This window comes from Pseudoliparis swirei, chromosome 18, assembly GCF_029220125.1.
Source record: "Pseudoliparis swirei isolate HS2019 ecotype Mariana Trench chromosome 18, NWPU_hadal_v1, whole genome shotgun sequence".
Taxonomy (NCBI): domain Eukaryota; kingdom Metazoa; phylum Chordata; class Actinopteri; order Perciformes; family Liparidae; genus Pseudoliparis; species Pseudoliparis swirei.
Window position 1 is genome coordinate 20,571,871 of NC_079405.1, and position 24,632 is coordinate 20,596,502.

The 24,632-nt window shown below is 43.1% G+C and overlaps 2 protein-coding genes and 1 non-coding gene across 4 annotated transcripts; 1 reads left to right on the forward strand and 2 right to left on the reverse strand.

Moving 5' to 3' along the window:
- Positions 1–777: 777 nt before the first annotated feature.
- Positions 778–6,592, forward strand: slc2a10 (solute carrier family 2 member 10). Of its 2 annotated transcripts, XM_056437016.1 has the most exons (7): positions 778–989; positions 2,015–2,090; positions 3,141–4,397; positions 4,603–4,725; positions 5,189–5,324; positions 5,417–5,506; positions 5,879–6,592. In XM_056437016.1, exons 2-6 carry the CDS (start codon positions 2,087–2,089, stop codon positions 5,490–5,492), a joined length of 1,596 nt encoding a protein of 531 aa, XP_056292991.1. In that variant the 5' UTR covers positions 778–989; positions 2,015–2,086; the 3' UTR covers positions 5,493–5,506; positions 5,879–6,592. The 2 variants fall into 2 exon arrangements, with proteins under 2 accessions (XP_056292991.1, XP_056292990.1); XM_056437015.1 differs by lacking the exon at positions 5,879–6,592 and having other exon boundaries at positions 779–989; positions 5,417–5,773.
- Positions 6,593–6,954: 362 nt separating this feature from the next.
- csnk2a4 (casein kinase 2, alpha 4 polypeptide) lies at positions 6,955–19,026 on the reverse strand. Its single transcript, XM_056437017.1, has 13 exons — positions 18,864–19,026; positions 15,742–16,008; positions 15,530–15,641; positions 15,335–15,436; positions 14,094–14,144; positions 13,755–13,814; positions 13,370–13,453; positions 12,224–12,334; positions 10,876–10,977; positions 10,334–10,434; positions 9,649–9,797; positions 9,475–9,561; positions 6,955–8,518 (listed from the first exon to the last, which is right to left on the reverse strand). Exons 2-13 carry the CDS (start codon positions 15,840–15,842, stop codon positions 8,409–8,411), a joined length of 1,170 nt encoding a protein of 389 aa, XP_056292992.1. The 5' UTR covers positions 15,843–16,008; positions 18,864–19,026; the 3' UTR covers positions 6,955–8,408.
- On the reverse strand, positions 13,905–14,043 carry LOC130209119 (small nucleolar RNA SNORA57). Its single transcript, XR_008834555.1, has one exon. It is a non-coding gene; the product is annotated as a small nucleolar RNA SNORA57 (small nucleolar RNA).
- Positions 19,027–24,632: the final 5,606 nt, after the last annotated feature.

The window sequence follows — 24,632 nt, forward strand, 5'->3', positions numbered from 1 at the left end:
GGAGTGCAGCATCCAGAGCACTGTTTGGCAGTTAATGCTAGGCCAGTAGTGGTAACAAAGTCCTGGAGCAAAACATACACACAGTTATTCAAGCAATCTAAATAAGTTATCTCTCTCAGTTTGGCCGGCCTGTAAAATGGCCAATGAGGGCCAGGTTTTGCTTAATTAAGATATTTCCTAAATGTTAGGTGTGTGTGTGTGTGTGTGTGTGTGTGTGTGTGTGTGTGTGTGTGTGTGTGTGTGTGTGTGTGTGTGTGTGTGTGTGTGTGTGTGTGTGTGTGTGTATATATAATAGAATCCAATTGGTGTTTTGCAGTTTTACTTAATTTGCACTAAGCATCTTTCACCCTACACTGCATAATACAAAACAATAATTAAAAAAAACATGTGCAAGATCTCAGAAAAGATAACAGTGCAGAGGTATTGAGAAATGCTATTTGCAGCTTCTTCTTTTTTAACAAAAAAATATTCTTCAATATTTAAGTCGAAACATTGAAAACAAGACACGTCCTTAGTATTCAGTGATATTACTAAAAATAATTGTGTCAGACAGGCCTCAAACTCGGCCTACAAATGTACATATGCTGCAAGTACTTTATATATTTCATTATTTACATGGCTGTAACACAATAACACGCTGTATATCTACATTTGAGTTGAGCTCCTCTGCTCCTCCTCTCCTTCCTGGGACTGAAGTCGACCTCTGGCGTCAAAACTTCGCCATCAACTTTCTCCTCCTGCAACCTGACACCGCTGCCACGTAGCTCCGACTTCCTGAAGGGACAGCTGTGTTTCTCCTCCAGAAGCATCCCTTTCACGCTCCTCTCTGCTGCTAACGGCGAGTTCACGTCTCATAGCCGGAACTGTAGCCGTCCCCCGCGGGACCGGAGTGTGTGCGGAGCTCATAACGAACTGCGCGAGGAGGTTCCATCCGTCGGTCCCGTTGTTCCTGTCCTGCACCGGGAACCAGTGCGAGTCCTGGATAACGGGTCTGTGGTCCACAACAGGAACTATCAACTAACTATTTATTCTCTTAAAAGTGGGGAGAAAGACCCAAGTGGTGGAATGTAACTTAGTATATTTATTCAATATACCCAGATAGCATGAAGCTTCATTACCGTTTTATAGTTTATTATTTCCATTGAATGCCACTTTAAACTTTTTCTCCACAACTGCTTTGAGGGACTACTTTATACTGCACTACTTTTATATGACAACAGTTACTGGATAATAGAGAATGTCCACACAGAAGCAGATCAAATATGATCTATATGAGATAGAATGTCAAGTAAAGTTAAATAGCTCACCCATGACATGACACAAACACTATACTTCCTTAAACTTAAGGAGTAACACCCATATAAGCTTAAAACCAACCTATATGTATATTTCTAAGTGTTATCGATGGATTTAGGTTCTCATCTTGACGTTTTTGAAAAAAGTATTTTCTATTCGACATATTGTGGTACAAATGCCCCCTACTGGTTAAAATGGGGCATTGCAACAGTTCTCTTCTCTGAGCTGAGCTGGAGGCAGGTTCGTCTAAACTACTGAATAACTATGATTCTATAAGCCTGGACTAGAATCTTTACAGTGAAACTTTGTGGGAGACGTTTCCTGTATTAGTCCACATATTGTTTCGAGCAACAAATAGGAAATAAGTTCATTCAACACCGAATCAAAACCATAAACGCTGAGTGTGTTTGGACTCGTCCGTAACGCTTCCTCAGATGTCTGAGTCGTGGAGGCGGCGTCGATTCACAGGTGATGTTAATATGAGACTAAACCAGCTACTGAGCCCAACTCGAGTGGACTATGTAATCATGGCCATCAACAAGAGGGTTGTCATGGCAACGGCTGCAACAGGCTCCTGCAGGCTCCCTTGTTTTTCCTGTGAGCAGCAGGACACAAGACTCCAAGCGGGTGTCAGACCAGGAGGGCTCTGCAGGACCTCGAGATTGTCTGTGTTATTATGATCATCATCATATTAATAAAGTGTGCTTATATTTCACAGAGGACGTCTTCCTAGAGATGGACGCAGAGCTGCACAGCCTGACTGAAATGTGAAGGCAACAGGACAGAAGCTATGGGTAAGTGGTTTTCCATAGTGATGCATTTTTGTACGGACTGCTGTCCTAATGCCCACTAATGCATGAAGTACATTTTAGGGGTGAGCAGTGTGACCTGTGAAACACTACTTGAGCACGGCAGCTGCTGATAGTTGACATGTAAAACCTTTGAATCTACATTGAGACCATCAAGGGTCATTAAAAATCCCCAAACTAATCAAATCAACCAATCAAACGTGAAACACAGCCGTCCGGTTTCAGGTCCGGTTTTACACGAGGACTGTATCTGCAGTCGGTACAAGCTGTTCTTAGCTCCATCTTTCCTCGTGAATGGAACACAGGCTACTTTCTAAACGCTATTGAGATGCAGCAGCTCTCATTTGCATCTCTGTCAATAGATACTGCACATGAAAGACTCTCAGGTTAATGGGAGGCAGCTGCAGAACAGTTGGATCAGAACATGTATCATTCATCCAGAACCGACCAGAATGAATACGTCCAAAAACCATCCACAGATGGGATGCACTTTGCACAAAGGTTGAGCTTTTAGAAAGAAAAACATGTTAAACACTTGAAATAGACAGACTGCACCGATGTTACTATATATATATATATTAGTGCTGTGAAAAATAACGCGTTAACTCAGTTAATTAAATTACAGGATTAACTAGTTTTTGTTTTTTAACGCATTTAACGCATGCGCAGAATGAGCTTCCAATCCGTCTGTTGTTGGTCGTCTCTAACCAGCAGGATGTCATTCTGTCTTTACATGTCGCGTTAACACGACTCCGATCTCCGTCTCGCGCGCCGCAGAGCTCGGATGCCGGCGTGTGCGCGCACATCCGGACGAAAAAACAGAAGCCTGTGATTAACCTGATTAAAAATTGTAATCGTTTCACAGCCCTAATATATATATATTTATATTAACTAAAGGTATATATATTTTTTAGATATATGTATTTATATTAAATAAACATATATATATATATATATAATTCATCTGTACATGAGCAACTCATGTTGCTTGTACTGTGTGAAGAGTTACACCCTGCCTGTTCTCGTTCCCTCTAGGTAGCTCCCTCCTCCTGTTGGCCAGTGTGGTGTCCACTCTGGGCGGCCTGGTCTTTGGTTACGAGCTGGGCATCATCTCAGGTGCTCTGCTGCTGCTCAAGGCCGAGTTCGGACTCTCGTGTGTCCAGCAGGAGGCTCTGGTCAGCTCTCTGTTGATAGGAGCTCTGCTGGCCTCCATCGTGGGCGGCTGCTTGATCGACCACCGTGGCCGCAGGAACTCCATCCTCCTCAGCAACGTCTTGATCTTGACCGGCAGCCTGGTCCTCCTCATCGGCTCCTACTCGGCACTAGTGGTGGGCAGGATGACGGTGGGCTTCGCCATGTGTATATCCTCCATGTCCTGCTGCATCTTCGTGTCTGAGATGGTTACCCCGGATCGTAGGGGCTTCCTGGTAACGCTGTATGAAGCCGGGATCACCTTGGGAATCCTGGCAGCCTACGCCATGAACTACATCCTGTCGGAATCTCAAAGAGGATGGAAGTGGATGTTCGGATTAGCTATCGTACCAACTACGATTCAGTTGGTCTCCATCTGGTTCCTCCCATCCAGCACCGAGGAATCTTCAAGACCAAATTATTCTTTCAAAACTGAAAGCGACGTGATGAATTCGGTCGAAGCAGATGACTCACAAGTCGACTCCGGCATGGAAAGCCAGAAGGTTCGGTACAACAGCATGTGCCTTTTCCAACGCAAAGACAACATGAGGACTCGGACAGTCATCGGCCTCGGACTGGTCCTCTTTCAGCAGTTCACGGGCCAGCCGAATGTCCTCCTGTACGCCTCCACCATCTTCCACTCGGTGGGCTTTCAGAGCAACGCCTCGGCGGTGCTGGCGTCCGTGGGCTTGGGGTTCGTCAAAGTGGTCGTGACTCTGATCTCCATGGTGTTTTCGGACCGGGTGGGGCGGAGGCCTCTGCTCATCGGCGGCTGCTCCGTGATGGCGGTGTGTCTGATAACCATTGGACTCCTCAGTGGACGTTCATCGATGAATGCCAAGAGGCCTTGTGATTCTGAGGACTTCAACGTCAACAGAACTTATCTGCATCATCTAACTGTTAGTAATCGGTCCGTTGTTGACGCGCCTTTACACAACAGCCAGAGGCTCCTCTATAACGACACACAAGATGAAGTTGGACAGAAGCAACCGGACGACCCTCTGGCACCTCCTCCGAGCGTCCAGAGCACGGTCGAGAACTGGATCATTCTTGTGTGTATGATGGCTGTTGTCAGTGCATACTCCATTGGATTTGGACCAAGTTCGTATATTCTCTTATAATGTGTCTATTTGTGTGCATTTAAAGCTTCACGAGGCAAGATCGATTAAATATGTTGAATCTGCTTTTGTGCATAGATGTCTAATGAAGCTTTATCGTATTTAAAAATAACATTATCCAACATGGAGCCTGTCGAGTGTCTAATTAGAGTTCAGAAGTTAAGCAGTTTCTTTTTGTCTTGGACCAGTGACCTGGCTTCTCCTGAGTGAAATATTTCCAGCCGCGATCAGAGGAAGGGCCTTCGCATTCACCAACTGCTTCAACTGGGCTGCCAACCTGCTGGTCACATTCACCTTCTTGGATTTTATCGGTGAGTTCCCAGACACAGTTTTCACGGAAAGTGCAGGTGTAAATACTAAAGGCAATGGCGGTTCCCTTCCATTGACATTTCACGTAAGCAAATGGGTCTGAAATAAAAAAGTAACTGGAAACTGATAATACATTTTGTTTTAAAGCCACATGGAACTCAGCCAAAGTGATTGATCACACCTGCGCATTTCATGAACAACTCAAAATGTTTGGCGTGTAGCATCTTCGGGACGAATGTCACGATTGGACGTGCGCATCAGTCATTTTTATTTTTCTGTCTGAGCGTCAGATTTATTGATTTACGTTAGGATGTAATGAGAATTATAATAAATATAACATTTTTATAAAACTATAACCAACTCTAGCTATAGAGATTATGAAAGGTTATAACATAACTCATTGATTTCCATGAAATGAGTGAAAATGATGGCCAGCAGAGAGTGAGCTGTGCTCGTCATCAACAGGTGCGATTGGTCTGTCGGGGATGTTTCTCCTCTACGGGTTGACCGCTGTGGCCGCTGTGGTTTTCTTCTACTTCATGCTACCGGAGACCAAAGGGAAGACTCTGGAGGAGATAGACGAGGAGCTCCGTTTAAACAAGTAGGATCTATATTTGTCTGATTAAATAATCTAATTAATCACGTGCAGTGGCCTGAGACACTCATGTGTGTGTCTTTGGCCCCGTCTTGCAGGTTTTACCAAGTCGAGGCGTGCTGCTGCATAAACAGATGGAGAAACCCTTCCCCACATTACCAGAGAGTGCAATGAGTCAGCACCTCAGGGTGATTCATTATGGGATATGATCATATGAGGCTCTCTTCTGTTGAACCTGATGTTTGAGTGTCTGACTTTTGTAAAAAACATTGTGACTTTCTGTGTTTACATTTATTTAAGTAAATATGTTTTTCATAAAGCTACTGCACATCATTGTATCTTAGTTTTTAGCTTTTTTGGTCAGCAGCCGTGTTCAACATGTTCCCAACCTGATTGTAACATTCAAAGTTTTACCTTTGTCAATCCCAATTAAAAGGGATAAGTTCCAAATTCAATCTGAATTGTTTTAAATCAACAAAGTAATCCTTTCCTAATTGGCCTGTGATGTCAAAACGTGTGTAAAAAAAACTAGAGCCCTTGTGTTGTGTTTCTACATGCAGATGTGATTGTGTACTGAACCACCAACTTGGCAGTGATTGGGACCCGTCTTAGGGCGCAGTCATTCCCACAGACTGGGTCAGAGCCGATCCCAGCCGACACCGGGCGAAGACGGGGTTTAATCTTTATCGGAGAACCCAGAGAGAACCCACGATGACAGAGGGAGAACATGCTAACTCCACACCGAAGAGCCGGTCCAGGAAAGGAACCCGGGCCCCCTTAATGTGCCAACCGCTGCCCTCTCACCCTGAGTGAGGCTAATCAGTTGAATTGGATGCATTATTATCTCAAATGTGTCAATAATGTCAGTCATCTCAAAGTGAAATGCCATTAAGGCATGCGGTGAGCAATGAAGGGCTGGTCACAAAATTATTTCTGCCAACTTTTACATCAGTGGTGCAGTAAAGACTTCCACAAAGGATACACTGGAATTTCCTCCCTCCTCCCTCCTCGTGGTGGAATGAAGTGATTGGAAGATACTCTGCGCTTTCCGGGTCAAGCGAGGAAGCACAAGTTTGCATATTGTAATATGTGGAAGTCTTTACAGCGCTCCTTCACTTCGAGATAATCACTCGACAAAATCAAGACCGTTTGCTGTCCTGGCTCCTCAGCAGTGGAACGAGCGCCCCACTGACATCAGGAAGTCTCTACATCTTCCGCCGGAAACTAAAAACACATCTTTTCTGACGATCTTAAATAAAAACAGATCAACACTTCAGTGGCACTTGAATGGCACTTACTTCTGGTACTTTTGTAGTCTGGCTTTCTTGAAGAAATGCCTCATTCTTGATTCTTGTTGTTCCGAGTTTATACTCATGGTTGAATACACTTATTGTAAGTCCCTTTGGATAAAAGTGTCTGAGATGTAATGCACCCTCAGTGTCAGAAGGGATCACTTCACAGCCAGTAAGGGCAGGAGGAATCCAACAAACCATCATAACCAGTATGTTACATATGGCACTAGAAACAATCCATTTTAAATAATGGGGGACGACTCATCCTTTCAAAAAGGAGCATTATTGATTGCTAAGCCGTGTGTGTGTGTGTGTGTGAACGTGATACAAAAATCAGTCAGATGTTCCTGATAAATAAAACACATGTTTATTTACACAAATATTTCTCAAATACTAGTCTTCTACATAAGGACATAAAAATATATACAGTGATGTAGGGACTCAAACTGCTCTGTTCTCGGGTCAATGTATACACGTTTGGATTTATTTGCATTTTGCAGGTTCGGAAAAGAAATAAAGGGAAAAAAAGATGCGTATGTACAGAGCAGGGTCTAAAATGTACTTTCAAACTCTGGCACTAAAACACGGCGGAGAACTCGACCGTTCCTAACCTTTAAGTGCTATTCCACAAGTGACCTCCAGTAACACCATTAACGTGTCGGTGAAAGCCAGTCCAGTGTTTTACTCATCACAAAGCTCACCCATGTCTCCACATATTACAGAACTAAACTTTACAACAACCCTGAAAGCACTTCAGTCTCCTGCACATGATTCTTCTATCACGTTTCATCGTCTATATACTAGAACCCACCTTGTCAACCTGCATTACAGTACGAGTAACTCCCACTAAACAACACTAGGTTTGGTCAATCTCGTCTTCCAACCGACTGAGTAAACTTTGGTTATGTCTTGAAGTCATTCAAGAAAAGCCACTTTAAGTCATTCAAGGAACTGGAGAGCAGCACGTTTGAGAAACCATTTTCTTTGAGAACCTGAATGAACCTTACCTGGCTCCTTAAAGAGATCTGAGTACAACACTTGAGTTGATCGAAACCACTCGGTGGTGGTGAACCTGTATCCAGCAGTCCGGGACGTTTCGACACAAAAAACAACAACAAAAAACTCATGACGGAGCATCGCATATCAAAAAGAAGACTGGTGATGTGGTTTGGTAAGAAAAAGGCAAGACAGAACTATTTGGGCAGGGAAAGTGTTAAAGTGTCATCGTGTCCACATACACCTGGAGCACTGAACAGCACCAACACACTTCCACGAGACGGATCTGGAGGGTTCAGGCTCGCGTGCGGAGGCTGATTAAGTGTCATCGGGTCTGGTTTTTGACGATGCTGCAGGAGTAAACTATACAGGAGAGTTCCTTGTGGTCATCAGCCGACATCTTTCTCTCGCCTTCTGCCGATTTACTTTGACCACTGCTTTCACAATCCAAATGGAAAAATGATGAGACACACACACACACACACACACACACACACACGCACTCGCACGGCTAGTGGGGAATAATGAAAGGAATACCTGTATATCTCAAATTACACAGAACATTCATTTCAGATGTCAGGTTAACGAGTTCATTCGAAGAGGAAAAGGAACGGAGGGATAATCGTTCTTTTCTTACGACGGCGGCGTCCTTCGGCCCATTGGGAAGTCGGTGGCGGGCGAGCTCACGCCGAAGTTAAGTTGGATGGAGTGAGGGCTGGCAGAGTGGCACCCTGTCTTCTAGCACCTGCCCAGAGGGGTAGGGGGGGAGGAGGGACAGGGGGATGTGGATTTGGGTGGGGCGTCACTGCGGGGCGGCAGGCACCGGGGTGCTCAGGACGTTGGTGGCAGCAGATGGGACCGGAGCGCCAGTGAGAGGGCCCAGGGCAGTGGAGGCTGGCACGGCAGAGAGACCTGAGGGAGGGGAGCCAGAGGAACAGTTACACACACACCAAGAATTTACCAACACAGACACTGGGACTCGAACTGACCCAACTCATGTCACGTCAATACATTTGATCCATTCCGAACTTCAGACAACTACCCTTTACCCTGAATGTACAACAATCATCACATCTCACCAACATGACGTGGTTCGACTGGGATTTAGGGCTGCGGTCATTAGAAGTATTTTTGAAAATCTTCTGTCCATGTAGCGGCTCGATATGAAGTTGTCTGCCTGCTAATTATTACATCTCATTTTATAAGTGAAAACAACGTTTCCAGTTGCTCTGTGGCACTGCAGCGCAGGCAGTAGACGACATGCAGGCTACGGCCTCATTGGCCGAGAGCAACGCAATTCTACACAGCTGACCTTTCTATTTATTTCTGTCGCCTGCTTTGAAAGTGTCACAATGGACAAAGAACGGCTGATTGAAATGAGGAGTTCTCCATCAAATCCCTCCTCATTTCAATACAAAAACCTAAGTACGGTGGGAGCTGGCTGGAGGGAGGTCGGCTTCCTACTTGTTAACGTTTCAAGTTTGAGTTGCTGTTAGGACTCAATGTTACTCTCCGTGGACAAAATAAAGTAGTAAATAACCTGTTGTATATTAATAACCATTTGTATATTGTTCATTTTACATTTGTTGCCTGCCCTAAGTAGCATATAATTTGACGCTATCATAATTATCTTAATTGTATATTACATGGGTAGTGTATTTCCATAGACCAATATCCCCTCTCACCTGTTGGATTACATTCCCTGTATCCTTAAAAAAAAATCTACAGTTGGTAGAGGAAAGTACTAAGAGTCGGAATTCTGAGGACATGGGATCAAATCGAAATACGACAGCAGGGACACAATGGCGTGATGTTGATGAAATATAAATGTTTTCTCTAGTGTGATCACTTTCTGCGTGTCGTCTCACCAGTGATCATGCCGGCTGAGCCGACAGCCGTGTTCCCACCGGGCAGGTTGGCTCCAGCCACGCGAGACTGATCCTTCACGATGGGGACTGCGGGAGAAAGAATGCGTAGCTTATTTTATCATCGACATGCTATTCATCTCATAGGCATCAAACACTGGCTGGCCATGGGCTCACAGAAGTAAGGGTGGTCCATGGCCTCGCGGGCGGTGAGCCGCGCCTGGTGGTCATAGCGCAGAAGCTTGTCCATGAAATCCAAAGCCTCGGGGCTGACCAGGTGCTGGTTCTCGCTGTGGACAAACCGCTCCCACCGCTTCCGAGAATGCCTAGAGGCCAAAGACCGATGAACACACTTCATTCCGACATCAATTCACACTGAAGAAGGTGGACACCGACACATTGCTGTAATGAAGAGATAACTCATGGAAGCATGGAGCAGCGATCAACTCCAGAGGTCGCAAATGAAATTATTTGGACCCGTTTTAGGAGGGGTGGGAATCCAAAGAGGGCCGATGATGCAATTTGATCAGAATACGATATTATGGCCAATTCAAGTGTTTTTTGCGATACGCTGAGTATTGCGATCGCAAACATTGCAATAGATTACCTTTATTTAGCTCAAAATTATGCAGTTTGTCTACATCTGTTTTATCGAATCAGATACAAGATATGTTTTCACTCGATTCATCTCCTTTCAGTCCACTTCTAATAGACAGTGAATTAACCAAAATATTTATCATCATCAACTAATTTATTTGAAGTAATCTATCGTGGTAATATGCAAACAAATATTGAAATGAAAAAAGAAAAGAAATGATGAGGAAAAATACAAAAACAAAAACAAAGCCTGCATATTTCTCACCTCCCCAGAATGTCGTTGAAGCGAGGTTCCAGCTCAATATTGTACTTGTCGATGTAATCGTAAAGGTCTTCAGTTCCCAGAACCTTGGCTATTCTCACCAACTACAGGAACACAAACAAGGAACAAACTGTTTGTACGAGGTACTTTCACCCTTTCAGACAAATCTACATTTTACACAGACAAGTGGGCGACTATGGGTGAGTGGGTAGCAGGTCCGTCTTTCAATCAGGGGGTTGGAGGTTCAAACACCGCCCTAGTCGATGTGTCCTTGAGCAAGACACTTAACCCTGAGTTGCTCCCTGTAGCTGCGTCTACAGTGAATGAATGTAACAGTACTGTAAGTCGCTTTGGATAAAAGCGTCAGCCAAATGACATGTAATGTAATGTAATGTAACAAGTCAGTAACAGAAAAGACTGGGCAGTCGCCACTCCCACAAGATCTGTGGGCAGAAATGCCATCGATGTCGAAGCAGCGCTACCACAATGATCCTGGAGAGAAAGCCACAACCCTAACTGTAGCCTTCTGATGAAGCAGCGTTTACCTGGTCATAGTTGTCATGGCCATGAAAGAAGGGCTCCTTCCTGAAGATCATGCTGGCCAACATACAGCCCAAGCTCCACATGTCCAGACTGTAGTCATACATCTGTAACACATGGTACAGGTCAAGGAGCACAGGCAGGAAGAAAGCAGAGACGCCAACACTTCAATGAGTTGTTACGTCATGAAATCCAACCGAACATTGTCTAAATGTGCAATGATGGATCATGAAGAATATAAAAATGCATGAACCACGCTTTTCAGGGTTTTTCCTGCATAGAGAAAATTTGGGCGAGCGACTAACCCGTTTTCCCGAGCGCCTATGACAAATTCCGAGCGCCTAAGGCAAAAAAAAGTCCTCGATGGAAAATAAATAAATAAAATAAATCTGTGTTCATCACGTGCATGTCAGCGAATATGTTCTCAATAGTATGTTTCAAGGAGGCTACAGCCGAACCCTCGTTCTGTTTGGATCAATAGTAATCGAGTTGAGTGTCTCCCCTGGGTTTACAGCTTCAGGTGGGCGGGACTAGTGCCGCTAGCCATGTTGGTGCCCTAAGCTTAATTTAACACTGAGGTGTGCTCACCTGTGTGCGCGCATCACGGCTGAGCGAGGCGCGCGCACACTCACAACTTTAAATGCTTTCAATGCCGAGTTCAGATAGTTCCTACCACAACATCACCATCCATTTAATAAAATCCAATACACTAAAGACTGCAATAATTAACTGTATAACATCTCCACCATTGTAACCGGCCGCAAAAGCAACCCAATAGAATTATATTTCTCAGTGGGGAATTATGGATAACGTTTTTTGATGCATTCAAAAACACCAATAAATGAAGTTCAACAGTAGATTTGAGATGAACCATCTCCAAACCCACACCGACATCTGACCAGCAGTGTCTCACAATACATGTAAAATATATATAGTTTGCACGAATCGATAATGAAATTCATTATCGATTTGTTGTGTCGCACGATTATTACGCCACTCAATAAGTCGCAGAGATGTTTGAGTATTTAAAAAGTTGAGCGTGGAGGTAGAGGAAACCCTTCATGGAGCAAATTAACAGAGATAAGCCCCACCCCCTCACAATCGCAAATAACGGCGGTGAGGGGGCGGGGCTTATCTCCGTTAATGTTTTTTAATAAAGGGTTGGAAATTAATGGGGGTTTTTTATTCGATTAATCGATAAATCATTCACAGATGAATCGATTATTAAAATAATCGTTAGTTGCAGCACTAAAGATAAATGCAAAGTGGGGGCCTACCAGAAAGTCTACCATCAGCCATCAGATACCTACAACTTATCGACTCCACCCAAAGCATACGAGCCCACAGCCGTACCTGATAGTCCACCAGGAGCTCAGGTCCTTTGAAGTAGCGGGAGGCGACTCTGACGTTGTACTCCTGTCCTGGGTGGTAGAACTCGGCCAGACCCCAGTCAATAAGACGCAACTGCAGACAGAAGTTAAGCACTTAGCAGCTGCAAACAGGCAACGCATTAGTGTTCAACACAATAAAAAAGATTTTGACTTCTTTGTCAGACATTATTGAATGAATGAGTCCAACTTTCATAGTACTCAAAGACGCTTTGAGTACTATGAAAAGCGCTATAGAAATTATATGTATTATTATAACTAGAGAATGGTGAAAAAGAACAGAAGTAGAGATGTAGCAGCCAAACCGCAGCAATAATCATTGCTTTTGGTTAAAGTTGGGTTCCCTGAACTAGGGCTGCAACAACGAATCGATAAAATCGATTATTAAAATAGTTGGCAACGATTATCATTATCGATTCGTTGTGTCGCGCGATTATTACATCACTCAATAAGTCGCGGAGTATTAAAAAAAGTTGAGTTGAGCGCAGAGCGGCGCAGGAGAAAAAATTGCGGAGCGAGAGGACAGACAGAACGCTGCGTTGTGAGAGCCAATCAGCGCCGAGCTGCTCCGCTGCTGATGAATCTAACTGGCTGCTGCTCTCGTGGCGCTGGAAGCGGAAGTCATTCACGAAGTCGGAGACATTCACGGAGCTGTGAGCGAGAACAACTCTTCTCTCTCTCTCTCTCCATTACACACTGAACTATCAATCAAAAGCTACTCTATTTCTATTACGCTGGCCATCGAGAACTTCCTTTGATTTTTCTAAAAGTACAAAACATTCAAAAGGAATCTCTCTAAACAGGGCAGCTTGGTTCCATTTGATCCGAAACTTGATCAACCCTTTTTGTAAGACCAGGGTTTGATTGTGAGAGAGAGAGGGGGGGGGAACAAATGTAAATCAAAGTTCTGAATGATGCTTCGAGCTTCCCTAGTTAAATTCCACTGATTCACTTCTTGCATGAAGTGCTCAACGCATGCTTCAGCAAAATGCTTCTCTTCTGTCAACAGTCAATGTGACAAACTTCGATCGACCTAGTTATTTTGTTATGGATCAAACTGAAAGATCTGAACGAGACGAGGTAGGTGTGAAAGTTCCCTTAAATCACTCACCTTGCAGTGTTCATGATCAATCATTACGTTGTGTGGCTTCACATCTCTATGCATGATCCCCATGCTGTGGCAGTAGTCCAGGGCCTACAAACAAGGGCAAAGGAACTGTGTGATCCACTGGTCACACTGTTACTGTTGGTGGTTTCGAAGTAATTCCAAAACAGCAACAGATTACAAGAAGACTGTTTATTACTCAACATACACAGCGATGATGGCCTAAACAGAGGCTTGGTACTGTAGAGGTTCCCAAGCATGTACAAAACAGCAGAGAAAAATAAAGTCAAGGCAGACGATCTTGTTTAAGGACTGCATGCTTTACCACCTTCAGGGCATTTAGATTTTAAACACTACGAGCAGAAAGGCAGCTGAACCGAGGAAGACTCACCTTGAGGATCTCGTACATGTAGAACCGGATATCGTAGTCTGTCAGGGTCTGGTACAGTTGCTAGAGACAAAAGCAATGTAATTGGGCCAGTGAAAGAGGCCATGCAGGTTGATAGACCTGTCATACATGAGTCAAAACACAGAACTGTGGAAATATGCCAGCGATTGAGGATAGAACCAGAAGAAGGTTGACTTTCTGGCACCGAAGACATAGCACTGGACTTTCTTGTTCCTCCATCAAATACACACACTAGTGCACAGGAAAACAACGAGTGTGCCAAGAAAGGAGGTTTCCATGATCCTGCACAACAATGTTTTATAGAGTGAAGATGTTACCTACCTTGAAGTCTGTGTTGTTAACATGCTCGAAGACCAAGGCAGGCGTCCGGGACTGAAGAAAATGTGTTAAATATTATGAAATGCATCTATTTGACTGAAGCGCTGTAACAAGCTATGGCACTGATATAAACTAACCACAGTCACACTGTAAGCAACACAATGTCAAAGTCTCCAAATGGCCATTTATTGTCTGTACATATGCAAGCATGGAAACTCCAGCTGCATGTGGACTGACAACCACAGCTTGCCACCAATATTTTAGAAACTCTGGTTTCTCTTATTAAGTCTTAACACCTTCACCATTGATCGATAGTCATTCAGAGATTCAATATTTCTAGATTCATTCTAGTTTTCACCAAAATAGAGATTGAAGAGAAGTTGATGTTGGCTTAAGAGGGTTTTTTCATCCAATGCTCGGCATCTAGAACTGTTGCTTGCAAATTGTGTTTTGACAATGTTTTAAATACACACGTGAAGTATGCTGACCATACCCACAAATGGTCATTTGTTGCTTACAGTATGAACTCGAGCTGCAGCTAACCAACCAACTTTCACAATGTATCTACAAATTGTTTTATATTCTATAAACCAGCCTTTAAAGTCAAAAGTTGCCAGAGCCCATGTGATGTCTTTAAATTGCTTCGTTTGTATGAGCATTAAATTAAATGAGCTTACAATAACGCCAAAGAGTGTTTGTACTTTATGAATGCCTCGTGATGTATCAAGTATCAGCGGAGTCAGCAATCTTCGTTCAACTAGTGAGTCAATTTGTTTTCGCAATTGTTTAAATTAATGACAATGGATGCATCCTAAAGCAGGACTCTGCCAGGATCTTTAATTGCAATGAGGGAAGAAGGTAAACCTTGGGTCACAACAATATATTACTTTTCATTATTTGCAAGTCCGTCTATACATTTCATTGTTTACTTTATAAATGGAATAGTGTGAACATTTAAGCCCTGGCACAAGATCGAAGCAGGCGGTGTAACATCAAATACATGTATCCAACTTTCAGCTACAGCTGGCCAAGTACTTACAGACACATACTTCCTAAGTGAAAATGATAAGCTTGCACAGGTAGTAGGCTTTCCACGCTATTGGTACAGTAATCAGAAACCCAACATAAGTTTATGTTTTCAAAAATATAAATCATGTCATTAAGAATATAAACTTAATTAAATTAAATATGGCCCCTTTAGAACTCAAGACCAAAGTGTCAAGTGTTCACTATACTATACTTACCACAGGGTCTTTTACTATATCGATGAGGGCGATTACGTTTGGGCCTCCGCGTAGGTTCTCCAAAATCTTGATCTCACGCTTAATTTTCTTTTTCTTCACAGGCTAGAAGGAAGAGGACGAGGCAGAGTTAAGCAGACGGGATTACACCATTCAATTAAAACCACTGACTTGATCCAAGTCTCTGCATAGATTTACCTTGAGTATCTTCACCACCACCTTCTCATTATTGGTAATGTTGATTGCCTCAAAGACTTCGCTGTACTTGCCACGCCCCAGTTTACGCACCAATTGAAAATCGTCTTGATTTCTGTTAAGGACAACAAAACACACAACCAAACATCAGCTGGGTTGAGGAGGCGTCAAGCAGCATGCTGCAAATGTTGTGTAAGGATCATCAAGGTATTTACCCCCACTCAACCACGTGGGACTCGTAGTCCCAGTACTCCCTGGGCCGGTGAGTGTTGATCTCTGTGTACACTCGGGCCCGGCTCGGCACGGGTCCTGACATGTCCGACAGCTTGGCAGAGATGGTTGGGAGATCTTAATGCAGCAGAAGATGGTCGAAGTCCAGGGTGGGAGGGAGGGAGGAAGCAGAAGGACAGTAGGGGTTGATACCAAAAGGCTCGAGGACAGGGGGGGGGGGGGGGGGGGCCACCAGGGACTCGGTGGAATAGCTGAAAAAGATTAGAGGGGAATTTAAGGATTAGAGAAATGTAATTCCTGTGAATATCGATACAGGGGTGTCAGCAGTGTCTCCATCCATACAATCACAGAAAATCCACACAAAAGTGGATGGTTGGCATTGTGCCGTAGAAGATTCATCAGAATTACTCTACTGTGGTGCAACTGTCTGTTATCCATACAGAACCATCCCTTTCACACCATGGCTCGGCACATAGGTGAACCGAGGATTATTACAGTTTAACCATATCTCTTTGAAATATAGTTTTACTGCCAAACATATAAATACTATATGAAAAATATTATATGCGATCAGAACATCGGAACAAATGCCGTCTAGTCGCCAATCCGTGATGATGTTACATTGTGAACAACAAGTCTATGGTGAATCAGCTGGAGGAGAACTAGTAACAATGGCAGCACCGGAGATAACAGCTCACATACAGATGTTCCATTGAGTTACATGATGAAAGGTAATTCTATATTCAGTAAAAATGAGTATTGGCAGCAGATAAATTACGTTTGTCATGTTTTCAAATGTTATCTTGTGAAAGTTTTTTGGGCAGAAACTTGACTAAATCAGTTGTTTTAAGCAGATGACATTAGAGCAATATAAAATAGATACGAGTGGGAATTATGACGTGTTCCTTCTTAAGGTCGTGTTCATTTAGCATTTCTTCTGAGCGCCAGCGACTTCTTAAAAAGTATTGCCAATGAGGAGACCGTCAAGAGAAAAGGTGCCGTGCCCAGTAGGTTTGTTCTCTGAACGATCTGCCATTTTTGTGCCACCGCTCGGAGCACTTTCAATTGCCGATCTGTTTTCCAAAAGGCGCTGGTGAAGTCACTGTAGAAAAAAGAGAAAGTGCATGATTTGGTCCTATTCGTTTGTAGCTTTACATGTTGGACAGAAACGACCAAAATAAAGACTGATACTGATTTGTGCCGGGAGGACATTGAATGTTGCTGGTGAGTTTTGTACTTTCATTGCCGTATTCAATAATCTTCGACAGATGGTCCTCCTCGCTTTAAAGTTACGGCTGTCCGATGACGACAAGCTCATCCATGCAAAGTATGAGGTAAAGCATCCTCCGGTTGGTGCTAGTGATGAACAAACAATGCTGAACCAATATAGTAGCCCATATAGACAATACCAAGCAAAGGCGTGACACAACCGTGGTTGTCTGTTGTCAAGATATTGTTGTCATAGTAACATAAACATTGTGGGGTAACTGTGGCTCAGTCGTGACTCGTCATCATTCAGAGGATCGGCGGTACAATCCCCGGCTCCGCTAGCCCATGTTGATGTGTCCAAGACACTTAACCCCGACTGCTCCTGTACAGTGAATGTAGTGTTAAAGCACTTTGAGTGGTCAGAAGACTAGAAAAGCGCTATACAAGTACAGGTCCATTTACCGTTAAAACAGCTCTCTCTGACGGACTCTTTTATGAAAAGCTAGGATGAAGCGCTCCTCGGCAATAAAAATACAATCTTTGAATTTGACAGTTGACGCAGACTGCAGTGAAATATTTTTTTGGGACTGAGGTGACAAAACCAATTGCGTGGAGGCTTGTATACTAACAACTAACAAAAACAATGTTGTCGCGAGAAGAAAGCAAAGCCTCAAGCTCACAGATAGAAATGGATTAAATTAGTTCTAGCTCTCGTCGAATGTTCATTCTTACATTCATTGTTTAAAACACCACTGACTGAAAAGTATTGACACAGCCTGTTCAATTATTAGGGCAGAACGCTGTCTAATTATTGATCTCATTCAAACAGCCAAATCCATTATGTGAATGACAATACTGACAGACCAACTGAACACTTTAATTTCTTTCCGACCTAGGTCAAGTAAGTAACGTTGAACAACGGAAAACGTTCAGCACATGTTAAAAAAAACTAAGGAACTCATGTGTCTGGTCTGCTTGAAAAGGTTTTCATTTTGACATACACACACAAAATATATACCCGGAATTCTTACCAACCAAATTAATTTAATTGTTCTAAATGTATGTAGGCATAAACAAACTGCAACGGTGCTTCAAGTCAAATATGTTATATTGGGCAGTTTAAATGATAATGTGGACACATTTTTCCACGTGTAAAATTGAACGCTACATGCGCATTTGTGTCGTTCAATACGTTAAGCTGCATATTGCAGACCGGACGTCTTTTACTTCCGGTGAGAAAAGCAAGAACACACTTGATCCTTGGAGTGTACAATAAAGTTAGGTTAATATCAAGATAGTGTGTCTGGTGTAATACTAAATAAGAGCCTATAAACTTTAAAGACACCGCCATGCAACACGATAACTCCGGATCGATTCGGGCATTCATTTGAGTTAACGTTACATTTACGAGCGGTCCACCAATCAGGACTCATTTCAAATCAATTCGCAACTTTCACAAACGCTCCCACTGCCGTCTTCCACCTGAAAGGGGCAATGATAAATGCACAATTTAAGTCGACCCGTTAAACTAACGTCATATTAAACGTAATCGTTACAGCTTAGAATGTATGCGACATTAGTAGAAACAGCGAGTTAATGTTAACGTTGTGTCGACATCCGCATGCTAACTGAAGATGTAACGTTACATGGCGTTTAGAGACTGTATTTCATGAAGCAGATAAACCGGCTGTATTATCCGATGACTTAAGGGAAAGCAAGTACGTATTCGTTAGCTAGACCCCCCCCGACACGAATAGAGCAGGAGGTGTTAGTAACTTATCAGCTCGAGGCGGGCCCAAGTTGCTAGCCCGCTAACCTTAGTATAGCTAACGTGAAAGCTCGCTAGTTTCCGCAGAGAGCGGGAGCCTGCATTATCAACAGAATAATGGATATTTACCCCCTAGATCAATACCACGACCGGAATGCTTCCCCGTTAGCTGAGTTTCTTCAAGCCAACGGTCCTCGCCTCCCTCCGTCGCCGGTGTGTGCCTGTGCCAGTGTATGATTTCTGCTGTATCAGATACAATATGGCAGACCACCGCCACCTACGTCCTCGAGTATTGCGACGGTGGCCGTGGAGGTACAAACCACTTCACAGTTGCCGACCAAGCGTGGTAACTGTCATTTTGTTTCGCCTATACTCCATCGCACTGGGCGTGTTTTAGGGGTCAAGCTGTGGAATATATTTGACTGGCCAGTAAATCAGCAATATTTAAATCTTATGATTATACGTTTCACTCCCATGGATAAGTCTGGATCCATGGTGTGGGGGCTAGAAAACCATACAACTCGTAGCAATTAAAGATTGCATATTGACTGCAGTGCGCTATATAAAGTATACTAGATGGCAGCAGTCTGATGGGTTCTTCAATACCAGATACTAAATATCACGACTTCATTAAAGTTGATGGTAACACGTTACCCAAAGGATTAGTGTGTAGCATTTAGGGGAATCTATTGGCAGAAAATGAATAAAATAATAATATTCGTTTCCGTCAACTAGATCTACATACAGTCCCATGATGCTATGGAGCTCTTAAAAACGTTGCATCCAGCTCTCTTTCTATCAGTGGCGGCTTTGTAGTTAAATATTTAACATTTATTCCAACACGGTACCGACATAATGAGGCAATACTTGTGTTCGCCAGTAGGTGGCGGTAGCGGGTTTTGCCATGACTGGCGCCGTAATTCTTGTCTTATACAAACAAGTTAGACCAGCGTATCTAACTTGTTTGTATTTTGTATTTTGTATTGTACTTCTTGTGAAAATGCCACACACGTCGTAACATCTAGCGCCATGGTGTGAATGACTTCCGCATCCAGCGTCACGAGAGCAGCAGCAGCCAATTAGATCCATCATCTCTGATATATACACGGTATACGCTTATGTAAACCATACATTTAATTAAATGTACCCATCGTCTCTGTTAACTAACTAGGTTCTTGATAAATATGTATTTAATGCCGTTTATTTCCTCTGATATTTAATGTTCATGGTTAATTTGCAGCATATTTGTACATACATCATGACAGTGGCGGAGCGTCAATAGAGGGCGCTAGGGCGCCGCCCTGTTAAAATGTTGAGATGAAGAAAAGAAAAAAGAAGAAGAAAAAAATATTATATATACTGTCAAAAAACATTATATGCCAAATAATTTAAATAAGAAATATAGCGTGTTGACGCGCTAAATGTGTGTGGGAGACCATAAGCCTGTCAACAACCACTTAAGTTAAATGTGACCAAAAATAATATATCGCCACTCATCACGGAGAGAAGCCCCGCCCCCTTTTACGCGCGCCGCCCTAACGTGTGTGTACAGGAGCGAGTAAACATTTCACGGTCGTTGCGGCAAGGACGGCTTATCATTGTCTGATAAAACCGTGAATCTTCGGGCACAGAAATGTGCGCCCTGGCCAACGACATCGTTTCTTATTTCACGTGATTGGACTATTCGGGCAATCAGAGACCCGTATCGTTCCCTCACAGCCAGAGAGCTCCACGTAGCTACGCGAGCAAGTAGCTAACCGGAGCTGGTTTGCTCAATGCTCGGTGAGTAATGCGTTGTTTTGATTCTCCTGTCTGTTGTTCCAAAGTCCTGGGACTCGGTCTCGTCTATTCTCCCCGTCGCCTCATCCAGCCTGTCGTTTGCTCGCTTCAATTATTGTTTAATGTCCGTGAGTTGAACCCGTTATCTATCTTTTGTGAAGTCTGGACGTTCATTGCCTGCTTCGCCGGCTAGCCTCGGAGCTAACTCGTCATGTCGGGGCCGAGAGCCGTTAAAAATCACCAACATTCCGCGTATTTCACAAACGCTACGGGGGAGGTCGAGAATTAAAATGTGAAATGTTTTTAAATTTCGTAAAAGAGTTTTTCGGACACTTGTCACGGGGAAACAGCTCCTTATGGAGGAAACCCACCCTCAGATGGAATTGACTCACGCGTCCACAGACTGCCGGGCCGGGGCGCGAACCCTTGTCAGTGAAGGATCCGCGTTACATGCGAGCGCGCTACCGCTGGACCATCATCTCGGGCAATTTCTATGGCATTTTTGGTTAATTTATCATTATGAAACGCGTCACGTGACCAAGCCGCCGGTTTGAATCAAGCAATTGACATATCTCTAAATCAAAGATATTAATAATAAATTAAAAGAGTTGACGGGTAAATAATACTTATAATAAATAAAGAGTAACCCAGATGGTCATAATAATAATAATACTGGGAATTTATAGCGCTTTTCGAGACACTCAAATGTCGTTGTTAGCTAGCTAGTAGCAGGCTAACTTCCCACACAGTGCAAACCTGCATCAGTTTTCAATGCATTCAGGAAACTCAAATCAGGTTGAGGGAGCAGCAGCTGGACCAGCAGAGCTTCAGGTGAGGTGTTACATTGATTCTGTGTTGATGTGTATTATTATGCTTGACATTGTTAATATCGCCTACCTGTTTAATGTGAATTATTATAATGTTAAAACATGCATGTGCAGACTAGGCTACGTTTCCTTTGCTCTTTAGGGAACAGTCTGGCCACAGTGACCGTCAGCAACTTCAGCACAAGAAGTTACTGTTTCAGGCAAAGTGGTGTAGTCGGTATCCATGGCTGCATTATTATATAGCCCGACACCCTTTGTTTTGAGTAGGATATAGAATATATACTGTTACTGTATTTTGGCATTTTAGCAGAACTTTTCTGATTTGGTGCAGATACGGTTTTGTATTTAAACTAAGGTTTGATAACAGTAATTTAGTTTAAATCAGTTTAAAGAGACTGAGACTGTACTTCAAGCAATATCAACGGTTTTCACTTGTTTTTTTGCTTGAGAAAGTACTGGTATTTTTCCAAATATTCGGTGACTTGGTCGTTTAATTATTTGTTGTGTCGGTCCTTGAAGTTCAGGCAGGTTGTGCCTTTAAAGCCCCCTGACTTGCATTTGCATTACATTGATCTGGAAAACGATAACTCATAAAAACACCTTTAGTGGACTTGCAGTGGATGAACAGCCAGCAGCAACACGGCATCGTTCTTTTGTTGCTATTCTTTGGCGTGCTGGTGGCAGTAATAACTTGTGTAACTATCTGTGATGAAGAGGAGGAGTTGCAAGCTGTTGGATCTTCCACAAGGCAGCCTGGAGGAGAGGCTGCAGAGGGACAAAGCTCTTCTCCAGGTAACCAAGAACAACTGTTGTCTTCTAACCACTTCTCCCTCCCTAATGTTCATTCATGAGGTTGCCTACCATGTAGTAGACGGACGCCTTCTGGACACCATGGGGGAAGCAAGAGCTTTCATTAAGAAATGATGCTGTGGTGATGGAAAATAATAAATAATTAAATATAACTATTGTGTGTATTATTTTACGCAACTATACTAGTCCGCGTGTAGCATATTCCAATCTGTTAAAAATGTTCTCCTGAGAGCAACCTGCGTAACATCCGGTTGTACTTTTTATCACGGAGGATGGCAATTTTTTTTTTTAATGCAACTTTAAAAAGTAAAAAGGCAGCGCCGTCTATTTCTTCTGCTCGTATTCTCTGCCGACCTCACTAAACTTTAACTCTCGTCTTTTAAAATGATGATTCCATGCGAATGCAACATAAACACTGCCTCGCTGCTAGCATGGCACGCTGTCTTCACTTGGAAGATTGCAGAGTGTAACTGGACGCTCAGCTCTGTGACCTCGATGTAATGATCATACGGGGCAAGGTCAGGAGGTTCAAGATATTTAGACTATTCAGCGTAGTTTTTGTTTGCAGTTTCTTTTGGATAGATGTTTACAAAAGTTCCTTTCTCAAATCTCTCGCTCTCTCCGGAGACATCTTCTTGTTAGAATATATATACACACACACATGCATACACGTATAATTAAAGAAGTCATTAATGCAGCTGAGAACACTATTTAGATCAGACTTAGAAACTGGATCACCATAATTTTCTCACTTGTCATCTTGGGGTTCTAGATCTCAAAGGACAAAAATAAGGATAAAACGAGTCATGTGTTATTGTACCAGATGTTCACGTGTTAAGAATAAGTTCACTATTGACAGAAATGCTGGAGAAGCCAGCGAGCCAAGAGAGCCAGCAGACGAGTGGCGAGCGGGGGCCGACGGAGGCCTCCAGGATCACTGGGAAGCTGGCGGTTGAATAACGGCCAGAAAAACCTCCTTCTTTTTATGTCCTTCTAAAATGTTTGTGACTAGTTCAGATACACTGCGGGTGGTAACACGCAGGCCGTCTACTATAATGTCACTTTTAAGAATAGCAGTGAAATATATATGTATGATTTAAGGAAAAATGTAACTTATAGGAAGATGCAGTTGAAGCACACCATTCACTAGGAAGCAGATGGCAGAAAAATGTGTTGACACTGTCTATAGTGCATTATTAACATACTCGGTATGTGTTTTAATCTGCGTACATGCATTATGATGTGTATGATATGATATTCCTTTATTTGTCCCACACTGGGGACATTTCAAAAATCACAGCAGCGGTGCACATCAGAGCATCAATGAAAATAAATATAAAACAAAATACTAATACTAAATATGCAGGGGGGAAATAAAGTAAAGTGCTGAGTAAAGTAAAGTGCCGAGTTTGCCAGGATCTCCAGCGATCTACTGCAGTGTGTTGTGCAGCCTGACAGCAGCAGGAAGGAAGGACTTGTGCTGCCTCTCCCTCAGACACCGGGGAGGAATCAGCCGGTGGCTGAAGGAGCTGTGCAGAGCTGAGAGTGTCATGCATGGGGTGGGAGGCGTGGTTCATCAGAGACAAGAGCTTTGCCATCATCCTCCCGTCCCCCACCACCTCCACAGTATCCAGAGGACACCCCAGCACGCTGCTGGCCTTCTTTAGCAGCTTGTTCAGCCTCTTCCTGTCAGCCGCTGCCATGCTGCTGCTGCTGCTCCAGAAGACCACTCCATAAGAGATGGCTGATGCCACCACAGAGTCCAAGAAGGTCTTCAGCAGTGCTCCCTGCACTCCAAAGGACCTCAGTCTCCTCAGCAGAAAGAGTCTGCTCTGTCCCTTTTGATAGAGTGCATGTGCGTGGTCAGCCCAGTCCAGTTTGTTGTTCAGGTGAACACCCAGGTACTTATAACCTCAATGTCCAGTCCCTGGATGCTCACTGGTACCGGAGGAGTGCGTTTACCACGGCGGAAGTCCACCACCAGCTCCTTGGTCTTACTAGAGTTGATGTGGATTTGAGAGATGTTTGTAAGTTTACTGTACAAAAGGCTAAAAAAGGGATTAAAAGAAGATGTATTTCTGTTGGAGGAGTCCAATTTTGGAATAATGTTGAAATGGATGTAAGAATGGTGAACTCCTTTTTGGTTTTCAAGATAATTATTTATAGAACAATTCTTGAGTTATAAATGTGATTAAAAACGTATTTATATGGAAGATGTATGTGTGTATTTGTATATATGTATGCATATGTATATATATATATGTATATATATTGTTTTATTTTTTATTTTCTTTGTTATTTTTTCTTTATTTTACATAGATTTTCTGATTTATTAGATATTAATTTAGGATAGGAATATATAAGCATTCTTTTTCTTCTACCTATACATTTTCAGTTTTAATGTTTTGTATATTATATAGAATATTATTGTATTGTATGTGATTGACTGAATAAAATACACAACAACACACATTATGGTGTA